Here is a 20,420-nt window from a genome sequence, read left to right on the forward strand (position 1 = left end):
ATGACATAATTCACATCCTGCATTTTTTTTTAGCTTTGGTCAAATTTATTAAACACAGTCATCGATCTGACAAGTGATACAGATGCTTAATTTTCAGCATTCGTCCACTCAAACATTTAATACATACAAACATAAGGAAAAACATATGATACAATAAAAAAACAATACATGTTTTATATTTACAGCAATAAAGAAATAAGGAAACTGTTGGTAATATACATGCCTCAATTGAAGTGTTATATTAATAAGGTCAACATTATAAATGACAAACCATGTTGAATGACTGCGCCTCTCCTGTTCTGGATAGTAAATATTTCAAATGAATGGCATCCTCCAACTCTGGCTAAAATTTAGAACCTAATTGGGTCATGGAACATGGACCCGGTTCTACTCCTGAGACAGCACGATGGCTGCCATTCAGGGAATTTCACACCTAAAACATATTATCTGTCGCATCAAAATAAGACAAGGTTTGTGCCATCACTAAGGGGTCATCTATATGAATGAATGGATGAGAATGACTAAAAATCTGAGTTCCCATTTATTAATACAAAGAGTAGTCTACTCCTTCAGAACAGACAGAGGGCACTGTGGTGTAGACTAGAGTAGAGTTATGTAGCAAAGTGCTGAGGTATACAGGAGTAAGGCCAGTTGGCCTGTGGAAAAGTAAGGTTATCATTGGCTAATTTGGGCCAGCTGCACATTGGGTTGCCATTCATACGTCTTGCGAATTGCTTCAATGGTCTCAATGAGGGATTTGAAAGATGGCCTTCTCGCGGGGTCAAAGTCCCAACACTGCTGCATCAACATGTGCACCTGTTGAAAACAAGACATGTTCATTTCCCTAGGTGCATTTGGCTTACAGAAATAATGAAGACTGTGTGAGTGTTTAGCTGTATGCTTTACCTCAGGAGGACAGTCTCGGGGGCAGGGCAACCTATTGTGTTTCTCCAGCAGCTTGATTAGCACCATCACCGTCATCTGACCATCCATGTTCCTCATCATCTGAATGAACTTCTATAAAAAACACATACAAACGCACACGTCACAATAAATACACTCACCAAACCACACACTGACTGTATCATTTTTATGTAAAAGGTTGGTGGCCTTGATTAAATGGATCATGCAGATTTAGACTGAGCTGGTTGAGAGAGACGGAGGGTGTGGTTTCGTACCATTGGAGGGCTCTGAGGTCTGTCACAGTGGGTCAGGATCTCATAGAGCGTCACGCCAAAGGACCAAATGTCTGAAGAGAAGGAAAACTTGCTCTCCTTCAGACACTCAATCGCATACCTGTAAAATTAGTCAAAGGTTACTGTAAGACACCTTTTTAATGCACACATCTGGACTCTAAATTAGCAGCCAAGAGCCCAGCAAGGAAAGTAATTGCTCAATGGCTCCAGGACTCACCAGTACACAGGGCTGACTCCATCCTCACGCACACGGTAGTAAACATCTCCCTCTGGGATGTATTTGGTCAAGCCAAAGTCCCCAATCTTCACCAGATGCTCATTCTCCACCAGCACGTTCCGGGCAGCCAAGTCCCGGTGGATGTATCTCCTGGAGTGCAGGTAATCCATCCCCTTAAAAGGAGAGTAAAAACAGCAGGAGAGATGAGGGAGGCCAAGGCCAAAGAGAGTGGTGGTTAGAGAAGAAAATACAGTACTTTCATCCATTGTTGTATTAAACAATTTTCCAATATTGGATAGCAAATCTTCAAATTGAACCCAAACAGTATACCAGCCATAGAACTATACAGAACATTAGAAGATATCTAGATTACATATATCTTTATATTACCAGCCCCCCGTGCAGTGCTCTCGTCTCACCTGGCATATCTGCTGTGCAAAGAGGAGGCTGTGAGCCACGCCCAGGCGGTGTTTGAATAGGTACTCTTTGAGGCTGCCCAGGGGTAGGTACTCCATAATCAGCTGTACCATCTGCCCTCCTGTGGAGAGACAACAACAAAACAGGCATTTACAGCAGTCACTCATACATACAGATGCTACCCTACACATGTTTACTATATACAGTGAGGGGAAAAAAGTATTTGATTTTGTACGTTTGCCCACTGACAAAGAAATGATCAGTCTATAATTTTAATGGTAGGTTTATTTGAACAGTGAGAGACAGAATAACAACAACAAAATCCAGAAAAACGCATGTAAAAAATGTTATAAATTGATTTACAATAAGTATTTGACCCCCTCTCAATCAGAAAGATTTCTGGCTCCCAGGTGTCTTTTATACAGGTAACAAACTGAGATTAGGAGTGTGCTCCTAATCTCAGCTCGTTACCTGTATAAAAGACACCTGTCCACAGAAGCAATCCATCAATCAGATTCAAACTCTCCACCATGGCCAAGACCAAAGAGCTCTCCAAGGATGTCAGGGACAAGATTGTAGACCTACACAAGGCTGGAATGGGCTACAAGACCATCGCCAAACAGCTTGGTGAGAAGGTGACAACAGTTGGTGCGATTATTCGCAAATGGAAGAAACACTAAATAACTGTCAATGTCCCTCGGCCTGGGGCTCCATGCAAGATCTCACCTCGTGGAGTTGCAATGATCATGAGAACGGTGAGGAATCAGCCCAGAACTACACGAGAGGATTTTGTCAATGATCTCAAGGCAGCTGGGACCAGTCACCAAGAAAACAATTGGTAACACACTACGGCGTGAAGGACAGAAATCCTGCAGCGCCCGCAAGGTCCCCCTGCTCAAGAAAGCACATATACAGGGCCGTCTGAAGTTTGCCAATGAACATCTGAATGATTCAGAGGAGAACTGGGTGAAAGTGTTGTGGTCAGATGAGACCAAAATCGACCTCAACTCATCTCGCCATGTTTGGAGGAGGAGGAATGCTGCCTATGACCTTAAGAACACCATCCCCACTGTCAAACATGGAGGTGGAAACATTATGCTTTGGGGGTGTTTTTCTGCTAAGGGGACAGGACAACTTCACCGCATCAAAGGGACGATGGACGGGGCCATGTACCGTCAAATCTTGGGTGAGAACCTCCTGCCCTCAGCCAGGGCATTGCAAATGGGTCGTGTATGGGTATTCCAGCATGACAATGACCCAAAACACACGGCCAAGGCAACAAAGGAGTGGCTCAAGAAAAAGCACATTAAGGTCCTGAAGTGGCCTAGCCAGTCTCCAGACCTTAATCCCATAGAAAATCTGTGGAGGGAGCTGAAGGTTCGAGTTGCCAAACGTCAGCCTCGAAACCTTAATGACTTGGAGAAGATCTGCAAAGAGGAGTGGAACAAAATCCCTCCTGAGATGTGTGCAAACCTGGTGGCCAACTACAAGAAACGTCTGAACTCTGTGATTGCCAATAAGGGTTTTGCCACTAAGTACTAAGTCATGTTTTGCAGAGGGGTCAAATACTTATTTCCCTCATTAAAATGCAAATCAATTTATAACATTTTTGACATGCGTTTTTCTGGATTCTTTTGTTGTTATTCTGTCTCTCACTGTTCAAATAAACCTACCATTAAAATTATAGACTGATCATTTCTTTGTCAGTGGGCAAACGTACAAAATCAGCAGGGGATCAAATACTTTTTTCCCTCACTGTATGTGAACAGATGCTGGAAACCCCCACACTTGAACATGTAATATGTAGGAAGGAGCCAAGCAAGAAACGTAATAAACAAGCATTGTATGAAAATGAGACTGCTGGTCATATACAGCAGGTGGATGACAGACAGGTGAGCTTGACTGGATCACATGCCACTCACCCAGCTCAGAGCAGCAGCCCTTGTACTTGACTATGTTGCTGTGGTAAAGAGACTTGAGGATCTCAATCTCCTTCATCCAGCCTTCATGGAGATGGCTGCCTCCCTCATGCTTCAGGGCCTTCACTGCCACATAGTCCCCTGTCCCGTCGTTGGCTGGGTCATACACATAGAGCATCACCTTCCCAAAGTTACCCTGGAGACAGAGAGAGAGCACAAAGCATTCTCTCAGTTAGAGGGAGGCCAGGGAATACTGTTTTACATAAAGCTAGTAGATCACAAAGTACAACAGAAGATGAAGAGCACTGAGGGGTTTATAAGAGTCATGTTGTTCTGCGGGGAAATTAACTCACCTCTCCTAAGTCCCGGATCTTTTTCAAGTAGCGTTTTAGGAAAACGTTCGGGTCAACGTCGGGGCGAGACTCCAGGGGGGATATGTCAGGATCTGATCAGAAACCATGACAGCAACATTAAAGCAACAGTAATCAATCATTAAAATGTGGTCAATCTAAAGACAGAAGAGGAAACTGAATAAAAGGAGAGGACATACTCTTGATCTGTAGCTCAGTGAGCTCTCTAAGCACAGTGCGGAAGGACGGCCTCTCCCGGGGTTCGTAGGTCAAACACATGCTAATGAAGCTGGCCAGTTCCTGCGACGAGGGCTCGGTGAGGCGACTCCGCGTCGCGTAAAAACGCTCTTTCTGTTGGCAGGAGAGAGGTCAGGGGTCAGCATGAATCACAGGCATGGTAAGAGGATGGCAGATAAATGAGTTATGATTAGAGGAGGAGAATTGGAGGGCAGTGATGATAGGGCTGTAGGTACCTCAGTGAGTGTGCTGCCACTCATGGGCAAATCTCCATTGTTGCAGATCTCCAGCAGTGTGGCACCAAAGCTCCACTGGTCGGCAGCGCGGCCGATGGGGGCACCGCTTGGCACACACTCCGGGGCGATCCATGGGATTCGCTCGACACGCTCTGTAGGGCACACAGACAGTCTAACTCAGACCAGGCTCGGCTATATAATACCACTTCATTCAGTAGCTACATGAATCACATGGTCTCACAGCACAAACAACATAACCTCTAAAGCCTTCCTGCTAAGTGTCAATATGATGACAAGTGCAAGACAACAGGAAATGGGCCTCACAGCAACCAGGAAGTGGTTTGCGCAGGGCTTCCTGTGACTCAATCTGATCTAAAATAATTAAGACTAAGCAAAACCACCAGAGACGGAAATCAAGAGTTGCCTAAATAAAATAACTCACTGTGGAGAGATTCTATTTGTCATGTAGTGAGTGTTGCCCAACATGGAAGTGGTCTGGTAGGAACTAACTGTTTTATTGGACAGGTAGGAACTAACCTTCTCTGGACAGCACGTTGAGGGCGATGCCTGGATCGCTCAGCTTGATGAAGGGAAAGGTGCCCTGCTCCAGACCACGGCGAGCCACCAGAATGTTTTTGGCACAGACGTTACCATGTACCAGTTGTTTAGTCTCCTGCAGTAACCAGGTGGTAGGGGTTACAACATGCAGTACATTCAGGACACTCAACAGTGGGAGATAAGGGTTGGCAATACATTAACTATAGACACAAGGGTTTGGAGTTTGAAATGGAGGGGCTATCACAGAAGACAGGAGATCAACACCCTAAAAGATCATTGTTTCATATAATGAGTGAGGAATAATGGTAGTTGTTTGTGATGTGAGGGAATCAGGCTGACTTACCAGGTAGCTCAGGGCACTGGCCAGCTGTTTGGCTACAGTAAATTTCCACTGAGGAGTGACCAGCGCCCTTTCCCTTCGCAGGAACACATCCAGAGGGCCAAACTCCACAAACTCCTCCACCATGATGTCTGCAGACAGGTCAAAGACAAGGATTATTATCAAGGATCACACCACTGTTACAGATGACCGCAACTTCAATGTATTCAGTCTAATTAAAGGGCTATGGTTTGGCTGAGAGTCAGGCTTGTGGTTGTACTGTACACCAGTACAGTTGCCTTGTAATTCAAACAACCAATACAATTCACCTTCTGAGAGGGAAGTGTCAGCGCTGAAGAAGGAAGTTGCACAGCTGAATGAGGAAGTGTGAGGTTGAGTAGTGGCATGGTGACTTACTCTCAGATCCTTTGACAGACACTCCGTGTACAAAGACCAGGTGACTGTGAGATACTTGGCTCATCAGACTGGCTGTTTCAAAGAACGCCTATGAGAGGATAGGAAAGAGGAAGGATTATCATGACATTGTAAACAAAGGTTCACATTCAACAGAGTTGAATTGGTGAAAACTGTAGTTTATAACCAACAAGGTCCATAAGAAACCGTTGTGTGATAGTGGCAAACTGAATTGGAACGTGGGATGGTGTTATCGCACAGAGCTAAAGCCCAGGCATTATTTGACAGAGCTAAAGTCTTCAGGTCTCAGGTAAGGTTACTCATCACGCGATCAATGCTTGTAGGAGGATAATGAGCTGGCAATGATACAGTAATGGTAACTCACTAATGCTATGTCCTTGTGGCTCTGGTCCAAGATCTTAAGAACCACTCGGATCCCTTTGCAATCAGTAAGGTTGTTGTTCCACTTGTCCTCCTCATCCTCATCCTCCGCTCCGCCCCACACCAACAGAATGCCAGAGTATATGTTGGTCCTGGTCCCACGGCCCAGATGCTGCTCCTGAGCACAGGGACAAACAGACATACAGACATTTTAGAAGTACTGGGTAGAAACCAGACAAAAATAGAGAAGTGCATTAGTGTTCAGTAGGGAAAAATGTCTTGAAATTAAGTGAAACGGGGAGGTACTGTTGCAAAGTGTTTCGCTACGGTGTGCCCTACTGAATATAACCCAGGTGAAACATACACAAAGGAGGGCGCTGACAGAGAGATATATAGAAGAGATGAATGCTCTCTCTCACCTGGGTGATCTCCTTGTCTTTGATCTGATGGAACCTCAGCTGAGTCAGACAGAGGGCCACAGAGTCAGGCTGAACACACAGGTCTGCACCCTGCCTCATCACCAAGAGGTTGGACAGTTCTACAGCATACACAAACACTCGTTCAAATACAGTACAGGAAAACATGGACACACAATACAACACTCACTTACAGAATAACATCTCTGTACATATGTTGAGCTGTTTTAAGTTAGGGGTATAACAACACCAATGCACATCTATAAAACACACATCACACACAAAGTAACCTGCAGGTCGGGGTAGGCAGCATTTCTTCACAGTGAAATTGTCCGTGCCAGACTTGAGCACAAAGGTCTTGAGGCTGTCGGTGAGCTCCTTGACAGTGGAGAACTCTCGGTCCCAGCCTTCCAGAGCAAACACTGAACCCCTCTGCAGGATCCTGAACTGCTTGTGGATTTCAGCTTGTCCATTCTATAGGCCAGCGAAGACACACACATGCATCCAAATATATAACTTCTAATGACATTGTATTGCTTTTATATTTTTTTACCCTACATTTTCCATGTTCCCCATCCTTCAGGGTTTGGTGTGGAGGCACTTTTACCTGACTCTTGTTTAGAACAGCTAATATGATGCGGTGGTAGTCGAGGACGCTCCAGCGCACAAGAAAGGCTCCCTCTTCAACTGCTTCCTTCCTCAGTCTCTGCAGCACAAATTCATCACTGAAAAAGACAGTCAGAATTGTAGTGGGAGCCAGGGTAGTGTGTGTGTGTGTGTGTGTGTGTATGTGTGTGTGTGTTACTCACTTCATTGGTCCATGGAGGCCATTGGTGGCACTGAGCACTACTCTGGGCGGAGCCACCTCGTGACACAGGTAGTGGTGTGCGTCTGCAGTGAGCCGGAAGTACCCGTCCAGGAGAGAGACGAAAGACAGAGCCTCCAGGCTGGACTTCAATTGAACCTCCTACACACATATAAACATATCATCCCCAGAAAACACCACCTACACACATTTCACAGTCACACACCCCGCTTCCATATAGACATATATCATACAGTAAGATGCAACTTCACACACACCCAAACCTAACTTGAGATCTGCACGCTTGACTCAGGCTTTCGTATAAATCTTGAGTTACGTGTGTATATCTCAAGATAAGATTGGGGCCCAACAGAAAGCAGTTGAGAGGCAGGTGCTCTAACCATAGAGAAGTTGTCCTGTTTAATGATGCTGACGTTGGCTCCAGTGATGGCGATGTGGGAGATTTCAGGGAAGTCGCAGAAAGACGTCCATGTGTCGGAGGATTTCGGTTCTTGCTGGAGGAGCGATTGCTTCACACTTTTCAGATTCCCTAAGTAATCGTTCCCAAAGTAACTGTTGGCCTGAGCCTAGAATGGATAGACAAAGTTACAGAGCATTCCAAAGAAGGCTACGAGAAACACAAAGGCAAAACTCACAGTTCTAACTAAAGCCTGATAGACATCCAATGGGACAGACAGACATACCTTCTGCACGGTGATCTTCCTCCACTGAATCCCCTTGGTACCAGACACCATGACCTCATGCGTGGCCTGATGGCCAAAGTTCTCAGGGTCAGAGGCCCCGTGGGCATGGCTGGAGGTGAGGTAGGAGCCGCTCCCGTCGCCCCCGTCCTGCCTCAGCTCCAGGTGGGCCGCGAGGAAGGTCTCAGTGCCGAAGTGGGGGGCTAGGTACTCCAGAGTAGACAGGTATTTATACATGACCTCCTTGGAGCCCAGGCGTCCTACGTCCACAGTGTGCTTCTGGAAGGTCCTCACAAAGTCAGCAAACACACGCCGGATACGGATCTTGGTCAGGAAGTTGTCCCTCGCTATGTGTTTGGAGAAGGATCTCGGAATGCAGCGCAGGAAGCTACAGTATGGCAAGGGGAATATGGAAGTAATACAAAACATTAAGGCTGCGTTTGTAATGGCACTAGATTCCCTATATAGTGCACTACTTTTGCTAGTGAATAAGGTGACATTTTGAACACAGCCTCAGACTACAGTAACGTCTGAAACCTTGTCAAAGCCCTTCCTGAAGCAATGCACCCATCCACTCTGACTCATGGCTTACCTGACGGACTTGGCCACTTCCTGTAGCGTGCAGCCTGAGTGCAGGGCCTGGTGAGAGAGGTGCAGCACAGCCATCCCCAGACTCTCATTCTTAAAGCGACTCAACTCTTCCTTTCCCTGAGCATCCTCCATCGGCATGACATCATTCACAAAATCAAACTTTGCCTAAGACAAATAAAAGGGAAATGACTTATTTTACTTTTTCTTACACATGTTCACAATATAAATAATAAAAAAAGTGTGACAGGATTGTTATGTGAATGTACACTTCCACAGGAATATATGAATACAAACATATTTAGGATAAACCACGCCTCATTCTGAAACTCACCTGGGAGAAGAGGTATTCCAGGGAGGGCATTTCTAGTAGAGGTGAACCCTTGTGCCCTGTTCCTGACCGTGGGTCATATCGCAGCACTGACGGCTCCTTCTCACTCAACCCATGCCAATTCCGAAAGTAAAACCTGGGAACAGAAAGAGAAAATCCCCTATAGAAATATGCCTGTACGTAAAAGCATACAGTGCATTGTCTCCCCATACCGATACTAACTCTCTCTCTCTCACACACACACACACACACACACTATAAAAACGGTTGGCTGGTATGCCCTCGCCCGTCTGAGCGGTCGGCTGTGAATGCTCTCACCCGCTAGTACAATTATGCTGACTGGGATTTGGGTTTTGACCCTCCACAGGATGTCACTAAGGTATGCTGAACAGTAAATGTAAATGTAAGGTTCAGTTATGACTAAGCATTTTTCATTCATTATAAAGTAATCCTTCTACCCCCCCCCCCAAACATTGTAAAGTGGTTATCCCACTGGCTATAGGGTGAACGCACCAATTGGTGAGTCGCTCTGGATAAGAGCGTCTGCTAAATGACGTAAATGTGCCCTTGAGCAAGGCACTTAACCCTAATTGCTCCTGTAAGTCGCTCTGGATAAGAGCGTCTGCTAAATGACTAAAATGTAAAATGTAAAAAATGAACAGCCAAACTAACGGGACTCAAGGGAAACTGAAGGGACTGTGAGGGAAATGTAGGTAGAGAGTAGGGGAGCAGGACAGCCTTTTTTACACACACACACACACACACACACACACTAACTAACCTCATGCGATAATGTAGTGTCAGGATTGTCTTCTCTTCTGGGTTGAAGAAATGGTTTGGACTGTACCAGCAGTGGGATTCAGGGTCATATAGGGAAAACAGGACATGGCACAGTGGAGTGATACCTAGGGGGGGACAGATATATAGTTTACACAGACCTTGGATGAACCCTTTCAATGACATAAAGCGCATTCGGAAAGTATTCAGACCCCTTTCCACATTTTGTTACAGCCTTATTCTAAAGTGGATTAAATCGTTTATTTTCCTCATCAATCTACACACAATACCCCATAATGACAAAGCAAAAACAGGTTTTTAGACATTTTTGCTAATTTTTGCACTTGTCATCTCCCGTCTGGATTACTGCAACTCGCTGTTGGCTGGGCTCCCTGCCTGTGCCATTAAACCCCTACAACTTATCCAGAACGCCGCAGCCCGTCTGGTGTTCGACCTTCCCAAGTTCTCTCATGTCACCCCGCTCCTCCGCACACTCCACTGGATTCCAGTTGAGGCTCGCATCTACTACAAGACCACGGTGCTTGCCTACGGAGCTGTGAGGGGAACGGCACCTCCTTACCTTCAGGCTCTGATCAGACCCTACACCCAAACGAGGGCACTACGTTCATCCACCTCTGGCCTGCTAGCTCCCCTACCTCTACAGAAGCACAGTTCCCGCTCAGCCCAGTCAAAGCTATTTGCTGCTCTGGCACCTCAATGGTGGAACAAGCTCCCCCACGACGCCAGGACAGCGGAGTCACTGACCACCTTCCGGAGACACTTGAAACCCTACCTCTTTAAGGAATACCTGGAATAGTATAAAGTAATCCTTCTACCCCCCTCCCTCCCCACCCCCCCCATAAAAAAAGAAAAAAAGTGGTTGTCCCCCATAAGTTGAATGCACCAATTTGTAAGTCGCTCTGGATAAGAGCGTCTGCTAAATGATGGAAATGTAAATGTAAATTGTAAAAAAAACAGAAATACCATATTTACATAAGTATTCATACCCTTTTCTATGAGACTTGAAAATGGAGCTCAGGTGCATCTTGTTTCCATTGATCATCCTTGAGATGTTTCTACAACTTGGAGTCCACATGTGGTATATTCAATTGATTGGACATGATTTGAAAAGGCACACACCTGTCTATATAAAGGTCCCACAGTTGACAGTGCATGTCAGGGCAAAAACCAAGCCATGAGGTCGAAGGAATTGTCCATAGAGCTCCGAGACAGGATTGTGTCGAGGCACAGATCTGGGGAAGGGTACCAGAACATTCCTGCAGCATTGAAGGTCCCCAAGAACACAGTGGCCTCCATCATTCTTAAATGGTAGAAGTTTGGAAACACCCAGACTCTTCCTAGAGCTGGCCGCCTGGCCAAATTGAGCAATCGGGGGAGAAGGGCCTTGGTCAGGGAGGTGACCAAGAACCCGATAGCTCTCGAGTTCCTCTGTGGAAATGGGAGAACCTTCCAGAAGGATAACCATCTCTGCAGCACCAATCAGGCCTTTATGGTAGAGTGGCCAGACGGAAGCCACTCCTCAGTAAAAGGCACATGTCAACCCGCTTGGAGTTTGCCAAAAGGCACCTAAAGGACTCTCAGACCATGAGAAACAAGATTCTCTGGTCTGATGAAACCAAAATTGAACTCTTTGGCCTGAATGCCAAGTGTCACGTCTGGAGGAAACCAGGCACTGCTCATTAACTGGCCAATACCATCCCTACGGTGAAGCATGGTGGCAGCATCATGCTTTGGGGATGTTTTTCAGCGGCAGGGACTGGGAGACTAGTCAGGATCGATGGAAAGATGAACGGAGCAAAGTATAGAGAGATCCTTGATGAAAACGTGCTCCAGAGTGCTCAGGACCTCTGACTGGATTGAAGGTTCACCTTCCAACAGGACAACAACTCTAAGCACACAGCCAAGACAACGCAGGAGTGGCTTCGGGACAAGTCTCTGAATGTCCTTGAGTGGCCCATCCAGAGCCCGGACTTGAACCCAATCGAACATCTCTGGAGAGACCTGAAAATAGCTGTTTAGCAACGCTCCCCATCCAACCTGACAGAGCTTGAGAGGATCTGCAGAGAAGAATACAGGTGTGCCAAGCTTGTAGCGTCATACCCAAGAAGACTTGAGGCTGTAATCACTGCCAAAAGGTGCTTCAACAAAGTAAAGAGTCTGAATACTTATGTAAATGTGATATTTCCGTTTTTTTATTTGTAATACATTTGCAAACATTTCTCAAAACCTGTTTTTGCTTTGTCATTATGGGGTATGATGAGGGGGAAACAACTATTTAAATCATTTTAGAATATGGCTGAACGTAACAATGTGGAAATAGTGAAGGGTTCTGAATACATTCCGAATGCACTGTGCAACCCAAATGCCTGGGGTCATCAACCCACACACACCCTTACGTGCCAGGCTGCCAATGTCCTCAAACATGAGGAAACAGAACACCACACAGCTAACCTGAGAGCCCTAAATTCCTTCTCAATACTCACACAAAATATTGTATCTGTTTCATTACAAAAATAAATGGCACTTGCTCTTACCCACAGTCTGTGCTGCAGAGATAGAAAGCTCCTCGGCTGTCACCTTGCCCTCTGTGTGGGTCAGATAGCGCTCCCCTCCCTTGGTCCAGAACAGATAGACATGGACGCCTGGTCCCTGAGGAGGCTCACACTGGCCTGTGGATGACCTTTTCCTGGTACTCTTGGAGTGGCCACTTCGAGACATCGTGGACCAGGCTGGGTCACTACACCTGTCACAGGTAGGAAGTAAGAGAAAAGTATTTCACTGTAATCTTGCATTTACCACAAGCAGTAATCCAATAGTGTCTTGCAGTGCAGAATCACTCATTGAAAAGGAAAGTAGATAACAATGAAAGACATATGTTTTAGACTTTATACATTGGTTTTGTTTATATCAAAAACGTATTGAAATTACAATGAATTCTGGCATTTCAGTAAAAAAAAATATATATATACTCAAATACAATGTAAGCCTTATTGTAGCAAGTAAGCACATCTGGATCAAATAGATTTGTTCCCTTGTAATTTATCAGCAACAACACCATTTTCAGACAACTCGCGACATGATCCAATATTTTCTAGTAAGGCCTTCCGGGTATTGCACAAGAACACCAGTAAAGACGCAAATGAAATGATAACATGACATGAAAATCCGGATATGATTTATCCAATGTTTCCACAATTTCTTCTCACCAATACATGAATCACTGTGTCATCGAACTGATTTCTCACGGATATAGTGGTATATAGCCTACTGTGTACTGTAAACAATTGTAAGCCAGAGGCATAAAGCCCACTTCCTATAATATTGATTCAGTATGCTTTATCCGCCAATGCTGGAATAAACATGGGGATTTGTAAACTGTACTGTACATTTGTCAAACTATAGGTTTCTTACCATTTAGTTGCGTCTGAAACGTGTAGTCAAAAAACCCAATGCAGGTTGAACCCAAGTCGTCTTCGTATGACTTCCTAATGCATATTTCCCCTACTCCCACGCAATTCCGTGAAGCGCATAGATAGAGCAGTCAGCTACGAGACGAAAACACTGAAAGACACATTTGGCCACTCCCATTGAACCAGCTGTACTACAGTAGGCTTGTGGGATAGATGTTGCACTTAGCATTATTATGCAATGGAAGACAGGTGAAACGATCTTACAATGTTTCAAATAAATCAAAATTCAAGAACACCCTATCCTGACTCATGTAAATCACATCAGTGTTATTTTTAATAGCAAATAATACTCATAAAAGTGATTCTCCCATCAACGTAAAAGGTGATGTGAGGCGACACCTGCTGGTCAAATGAAGGAGAAACCAATTAGCAAAAAGGGACCAGTACACCGCGATTCAAAATATGTCACATTTTGATATGATCCAATTTCAATCTCAGGTACTAGGCTATACCAAAAGAGTATGCATTACATACCATCATGTTACAGCACTATGTATAATTCTATCACATCAATAACTCAAATCCTGCCGTGCCTATCCCTATACATGCACAACCTGTAGTGAGACTATTGAATGAAAAAGAGAAAATGTTCCCCAGCAACTGAAAGCACACAAATACAAGGTAGACAACAGATTGGCTGGCTAACACACACACACACAGTGTACAGGCGCACACACACACACACACACAAAGAGACTATGTACAGGCACACACAAGTTTAAGAATACAGCTTTACTAATAAGGCCCAAGCAAGAATTATGTTTAAAAAAAGAAAAGCATTCAGCAAGTGATATTGGTGTGATATTGTTGTCCACAAAGAGTGGACATCACCACAGAGAGGTTACATTGTTCCAAAGCGTTAAGGACAAATTCATGACAAAACATTGGGAGTAGAAATAGAAGTAATGACTACATAGATGAAAATATCATCATCGTAAAGTCAATTAATGTCAATCATTCTATCTTCTGTTCACCCATCTCCTTATTCAGCTCTTCATAAGTAGCGTCTTCCTCCTTGTCGTCTCCCTCGTCTGCCCGTGAGTTAGGGACCCAGAGGCCAGAGTCAATGCATCTTTTCATGTGGACCTTAGCCTCCTGAGGGGTGGGAACAATTACATTTAGAGCACCAGTTTATAACAACTTCAGGAGGTTTTATGTCACTATTCAGTGTGCCTTTACATTTGTAGTACAATGTATGTTGTCATGTGCTTGCCCCGAGCATGTGGAAGACAATATAACAAAAAGAAACACAGCAATGGATTTGGTTTTGTAACCTACTGTTGGGTCCAGCTTAGTGATGACAGTCTGCAACATGGCAATGTCCTTCTCGTCAAAACATTTCTGCATCTCCTACAAACAGGACAAAATAAATGGCTTCTTTAACTAAAACATAGGTAGGGATGATGATTATGATGGAAGGATGGTGCTAAACAAAGGAGGAGGTGCAGCAGTAGATGTCCTGTACCTCAGGTAGGGACTCATACACCTCGGCAGGGTCCAGTCCTCCGGGCCCCAGGCGTTTCTGTCTCTCCTCCTCTTCGTACTCCTTCATGGCCCTCTCGATGCGGATCTTGGCCCTGCCGCGCACCCTCTCCTTAAAGGACTCCAGCTCATCGTTGAAGGCATCCTGATACTGCTGATCTGCAGTCTGAGAGAGGGAAATGTAACTGTTGTTAGTCTATATGCTTTGCTATTGAGTGCAAGTGGGAAATGTATTACCTTTACACACAGACACACTTACAGTCACAAGCAAACAAACCTTTATCTTGGCGAAGAACTGACGGAAGCAGCCGCGGGGATCCACCTTTAGGCTCTTAGCCAGCTCTAGGATGAACTGCATCACTATGGTCTGGTGGGCCACCTGCTCCATCAGAGCTTTCTTCTACAGGGGGAAAACATCAACAGGACACTGACGTTAAGCCTTGTGTATGCTCATCTGTATCAAGAACAGGCAACTGCATGTGTACTTCGTACTGAGGCATTTTGGAGCAAATAAAGAGGATCAGACGATCACTTACTGACCTACTTCATAACCTTCTCTACACCAGGATTGTGTTCATTATGTACCAAACGTAAGAAAATGGACTTAAACAGGGAAGGACTACCTGGACTTGTCCAACAAGAAACACTATAGTTTTCTGTTTCAAAATGTTTTGCTACCTTGTACCCTACTGAACATGACCCTGATGAGTGTCCTCGCCTCTTTAAGGAATACCTGGGATAGGATAAAGTAATCCTTCTACCCCTCCCTTACCCCAACCCCCAAAAAAAACACATTGTAAAGTGGTTATCCCACTGGCTATAAGGTGAATGCACCAATTTGTAAGTCGCTCTGGATAAGAGCGTCTGCTAAATGACGTAAATGTAAATGTAAATGTTGATGAAAGCCCTGATGGGTTATTAGTGGTGAGGTTTGTAGTATTACGGTCCTGCTCTCACCTCCTCCACCTCCAGGTCAATGCACATGATGACTAGGTAGTTGGCCGTCTCCTCGCACACCAGGTGAGGGTTGTCTGATAGGTACTTCTGGCTGTCGTCCCAGCGTTTCATCATACCTGACAACACAGACAACAGAGAACATGACCATGACAACACCTCACAAAGAACGGGGACAACAAAGAACGGGGTAATGACTCTCACCAAAGTGTTTGATCGCTTTCTCATACTTCTCAACAAAGGTCTTGTGTTTCTGTTCTTTCTGCTCCTCTGTCTCCTCCTTCACATCTGGCTTAACGTTCATAACGCTCTAGGAGAGACAGAGAAGAAGAGAGCATGTGTGGTATGTCACGTGGCATCAGCAAATAACCATCACCTGCAGCCAGGGAGCACCAGTGGTTCCACCAACTAAACCCACCTTGCTGAAGCCCTCCTTGCAGAGTGTGTCCACGTTCCATGGCATCTTCTTCTCTTCCCGCCGGTGGTCCTCCAGTTTCTTCTCCCAGTCTCGCTCCTCCTTCTTCAGCCTCTTCTCCTCGGCCTGTGCCTTGCTCAGCTCGGCTTTGGCATCGTCCGTGGCTGAACTGGACAGATTCTTTGTCTTCTTCTGTGCTTCAGTCAACTTGCGCTTAGATTCAGCCAGCCCCTTCTCCAGGTCCTCACCAGCCTTTATGAACTGCTCCATTCGTTCCACACGCGCCTAGTAGATGGTGGGGAGAGGGGTCAGGACAAAAGGACCTCATCGAGGATAACTAGCTATACAACACATAACGCCAAATGTTGTGACAAACGTTATGTTTATCTTTCCATTGCGTTTATCAGCGATAGCAGGCTGTTTACATAATGTAGCTAGCTATTTGCTAGCTACAGCATCTGCAAACCTAGCAAGCTAGCTAATAATGTGATAACTAGCTAACTTACAGAGACCAAGTAACGTTAGCTATCCAATGCATCACTCTAACCGACATAACGTTACCTCATGTCTCCATTTGAAAAGGCTGGGTGTATCGATGTTTGGATGCGTGTCATCTTCATCGTCTGAAACCTCAATGTGGTCCCACACGCTGTAGTCTATCCTACTTGTCATTCTAGCTACCTAGCTAGTAGGCTAAAACTTTGCTTGCAGCAAGAGCACGTTAACGTGATAATAACAGATGTGAGTCAAATGATATCCAATTACAACGTAACTAGCTAACTTCAAACCTTGTTAGAAATTATATCGGTAGCTAATATATTTACTATTGCTGAACAACAATGTAGCTTTAGCTAGCTAAGGAGGAAACCCTGGAAGTTTCCGTTCAGACGTCTTCCACGTCTCTACGTAATCTCGTCATTGAAGAACGTCAATGCAAACGCATGTGGGTGAGGCATAAGAATTTTATAATAAACAAAAAAATAGATATACTATTTTGTAGATATAATAATAATAGCCTACCATCATTGATAATAATAAAACCAACTGGCAATATACATTTGTAATTTTATTAGTGTTATTATGACACGTAAAAAAGAGAGAAAGAACATCAACAACAATGTAGATTTCCAAAATAAAGTTAATGGATAGCTTATTAATGGATAGCATAACTATTCACACTACCTCGCGTTCTAGGGTTCTCCACACTGAAAGTAAACTGTATACCCTACATATATATTTAAACACATCAAAGTATACGTTATGTTGCAATAACAACAATAATCAATCATAACACAATAATATGCTACCATAAACTACTACATGACCAAAGTCTTTAAAAATGTAAGGCGATTCCTTTTTTTCTATGTGATGGTCTGGCTGACAATGATGACGCTCTCTCACACCTGTAACAAAACAGTGCAATTGATTTTAGAGAAAGACAATATCTTCCCTCTGCTAATCCCCCAAATTTGACCTTTTGTTTTTTAAAGCCAACACTCCACTGCGGGGAAAAATCACATCAAATCAAATTGTATTTGTCACATGCGCCGAATACAATAGGTGTAGACCTTACAGTGAAATGCTTCCTTACAAGCCCTTAACCAACAATGCAGTTTTAAGGAAGAATACCTAAAAAAAACTAAAAAATTGAAAAAAATAAAAGTAACAAATAATGTAAGAGCAGCAGTAAAATAACAATAGCGAGGCTATATACAGGGGGTACTGGCACAGAGTCAATGTGCGGGGGCACCAGTTAGTCGAGGTTAACGAGGTAAGATGTACATGTAGGTAGAGTTATTAAAGTGACATACCTCCAATGTGACCCTTTGTACCTTCAAGAGACTCCTCACATTACATACCTTAGAAAAATCAAATAAGAACAATGGCTTCTATAACAAGTGTGATGGGAGGGAGTGCTAGCTCTGTCCACTAAATGTTTGCATTTAACAATGCTCCCTTTGCTGTGTCCTCCTACCTTAAGACTTAGTCTTGATGATGAACTGCTTACTCTTCTTGCCAATCTTATTAGAGGAAATGCAGGTGTAGGTCCCTGGGAGCAAGGAGGAGGAGGTAAAAACAGGTTGGTCGTCCATCTTCTCTTTGGGATCTGAAGACTGCCAGCTGTACACAGGACTGGGGCTTCCTGTAGCCGTGCAGTTTAATGTGATTTCATCCCCCACTCCAGTGTGCAGGGTCTCAGCCTCAGGACTGAGGAAGGATGGGGGGTCTGAGAAAATAAGTATAAGGGAAAGGATATTTCAAATAAACAAATACACAAACACAATTTTATTTCATTGTTTCTCATGAAACTATTAATGGTTAGGTTGAGTGGATAGACTCACAGTTCACAGAGACGTTGAGAGGCTCTGATGTCACTGAAGGAAACGGTTGTGGTCCCTCTGGTCCCAAGTCCAGCTGAGCCACACACTTGTACTGGGCTCCGTTATCAGCTTTGGTTGGGGTGATCAGGAGGATGGAGGATACTTGGACAGGGGAGGCAGGGGTCAGGTCAGAGAAAGAGTGGTTGTAAACTTCAGTCTGCCCTCTGTACCACCTCAGGGTGAGGTACTGAACGGGGGCAATGTTCTGGACATCACAGAGCAGCTGGTACTCTTTCCCCTCTGACATGGGACCAGTGTGGTTCGCTGAGCTGATAGTGACGCTGTCTGGAGTCTCTGTGAAAGATCAGCTGGTTAGTGTGTCAAGCACAACACGTACATGTAGTAGCAGTCGCCACAAATATAATTAATCATTATGAAATATGGTCTGATGCATGTACTGCACCCATGCTCTGCCTTTAAAGCAGCTTTATTTAGGCCAGGTTGACTCACTGTAAAGGATGAGGTTGAGTTTCTCCTCACACTGTCTGGGTGCAGTGAAGAAGACTCCGTAGCAGATAGGCTCCTCGATCCAGTCGATCAGACTGTCCACCTTCCATTGGACAGCACGGTCCTGTTGGGTGTGTGCTGACCCGATGGCTGACTCCCAGCCTAGAACACGCACCGGGCGAGAGGCCTCACAGCTGACAGACACAGGCTCCCCAAACCCCACCACCACCCTGGAGGGTTTCAGCTCCAGAGAGCATCCTTCACTTGACACTGAGACATGGACATCATCACCATCATCATCATCATTGTTACATCGTCTTCATCAGCATCATCATCGTTGTCACAATCTTTTTAATCATCATCATGATAATCTCATAATAAAATTAGAAAGTTATATTATTGCTGGCCTATCCACAACATTCATATTTGTTAAATAAAATAACATTTACAGATACAAAGAAAATGTTGCTTGCAGTGATTTGATTGTGTGACTTTAGCAGGTGTTTATGTTCGGTTTGTATCACTGTGGATATAAGATTGGGTGGGATGCAGGTTCCACTTTGCCATCATCTCTGGGGTGCACATTTAATTTCAGTGGACAAAGCACAGGTAAATAATTCACACACTCATATATGCAATATTATATAAGAGCATTTTGCCAAAGAGCTTTAAAACCATTTATGACCAGTTCTATTACCAAAAACGTCTTCAAACTACAAACTTGTTGATACTAAGTCCTCTACTGCAGATGTCCCATTACCCTCGACTCCAAATAAAAGCATTGCACAACACAGAGAATAAGCTAATCTTATGAATAATAAAATGTTGTCTCTTGCAACATCTTACCAGTGCAGAACATGCAAAAGGTTAGTATCCATTTTAGAAAGTAGTTTTCCATCTTTTTGCAGACTTTGCTGAGGTCCACTATGGTCGGAGTTGAAAGGCGAGTGGAATTCCGACTTGGTCCTGCTTGGCAACTCCAAAGTGAACTGTGATTACAAACAAAAGCCCTCCCTCACCAAACGAGGGCTCTCATACCGTAGTCTGTGTCTGACTGCAGGGCCCCGAGGGGGAGAAGAGGAAGTTTGACAGACATCAAGGCCAGACCTCCTCAATGGTAACTCATTAGGCCTACATTCCACAGGGGAAAATCTTCCTTTAATCATCTATTTGTGATTTAGTTAGAATCTGTATTTTCATGTTCAATGAGAGTTGATATATCAGACCCATTATATATTTCAGCCCAAAATGTATTCCTACTCCTAGAATCTCAGCCTAGATCTTCTGTAGTTCTGTTCGCTGTCATGTATTGTTACAGCAGCACAACCCCAAGCTATTCAGATGACATCTCTTTTCTGTTTTTAGAAAATGCCCATATAGAGTTCCAT

At 44.5% G+C, this 20,420-nt stretch overlaps 3 protein-coding genes across 4 annotated transcripts; all 3 read right to left on the bottom strand.

The window, feature by feature from the left end:
* Window positions 1–20: 20 nt before the first annotated feature.
* LOC311145936 (non-receptor tyrosine-protein kinase TYK2-like) lies at window positions 21–13,507 on the bottom strand. The gene is made up of 24 exons (XM_084182339.1): window positions 13,295–13,507; window positions 12,418–12,626; window positions 9,867–9,990; window positions 9,089–9,221; window positions 8,759–8,922; window positions 8,170–8,554; window positions 7,867–8,052; window positions 7,470–7,627; window positions 7,268–7,385; window positions 6,951–7,134; window positions 6,664–6,782; window positions 6,249–6,422; window positions 5,867–5,954; window positions 5,474–5,601; window positions 5,110–5,245; window positions 4,573–4,724; window positions 4,300–4,450; window positions 4,103–4,194; window positions 3,753–3,945; window positions 1,833–1,951; window positions 1,414–1,586; window positions 1,179–1,296; window positions 907–1,017; window positions 21–816 (listed from the first exon to the last, which is right to left on the bottom strand). The coding sequence occupies exons 2-24, from the start codon at window positions 12,599–12,601 to the stop codon at window positions 676–678; spliced, it is 3,531 nt and encodes a 1,176-aa protein (XP_084038465.1). The 5' UTR covers window positions 12,602–12,626; window positions 13,295–13,507; the 3' UTR covers window positions 21–675.
* An 86-nt stretch (window positions 13,508–13,593) lies between these two features.
* LOC311146009 (hsp90 co-chaperone Cdc37-like) lies at window positions 13,594–17,124 on the bottom strand. The gene is made up of 8 exons (XM_084182444.1): window positions 16,766–17,124; window positions 16,208–16,489; window positions 15,994–16,099; window positions 15,793–15,908; window positions 15,113–15,235; window positions 14,819–15,001; window positions 14,632–14,703; window positions 13,594–14,448 (listed from the first exon to the last, which is right to left on the bottom strand). Exons 1-8 carry the CDS (start codon window positions 16,874–16,876, stop codon window positions 14,308–14,310), a joined length of 1,134 nt encoding a protein of 377 aa, XP_084038570.1. The 5' UTR covers window positions 16,877–17,124; the 3' UTR covers window positions 13,594–14,307.
* A 133-nt stretch (window positions 17,125–17,257) lies between these two features.
* LOC311150422 (vascular cell adhesion protein 1-like) lies at window positions 17,258–20,028 on the bottom strand. Of its 2 annotated transcripts, XM_084187898.1 has the most exons (6): window positions 19,879–20,028; window positions 19,036–19,302; window positions 18,547–18,879; window positions 18,180–18,431; window positions 18,016–18,063; window positions 17,258–17,607 (listed from the first exon to the last, which is right to left on the bottom strand). In XM_084187898.1, the coding sequence occupies exons 1-4, from the start codon at window positions 19,928–19,930 to the stop codon at window positions 18,181–18,183; spliced, it is 903 nt and encodes a 300-aa protein (XP_084044024.1). In that variant the 5' UTR covers window positions 19,931–20,028; the 3' UTR covers window positions 17,258–17,607; window positions 18,016–18,063; window position 18,180. The 2 variants fall into 2 exon arrangements, with proteins under 2 accessions (XP_084044024.1, XP_084044023.1); XM_084187897.1 differs by lacking the exon at window positions 18,016–18,063 and having other exon boundaries at window positions 17,539–17,607; window positions 19,879–20,011.
* Window positions 20,029–20,420: the final 392 nt, after the last annotated feature.

Source organism: Coregonus lavaretus (genome assembly GCF_964263955.1).
Source record: "Coregonus lavaretus genome assembly, chromosome: 2".
NCBI classification, from domain to species: Eukaryota; Metazoa; Chordata; class Actinopteri; order Salmoniformes; family Salmonidae; genus Coregonus; species Coregonus lavaretus.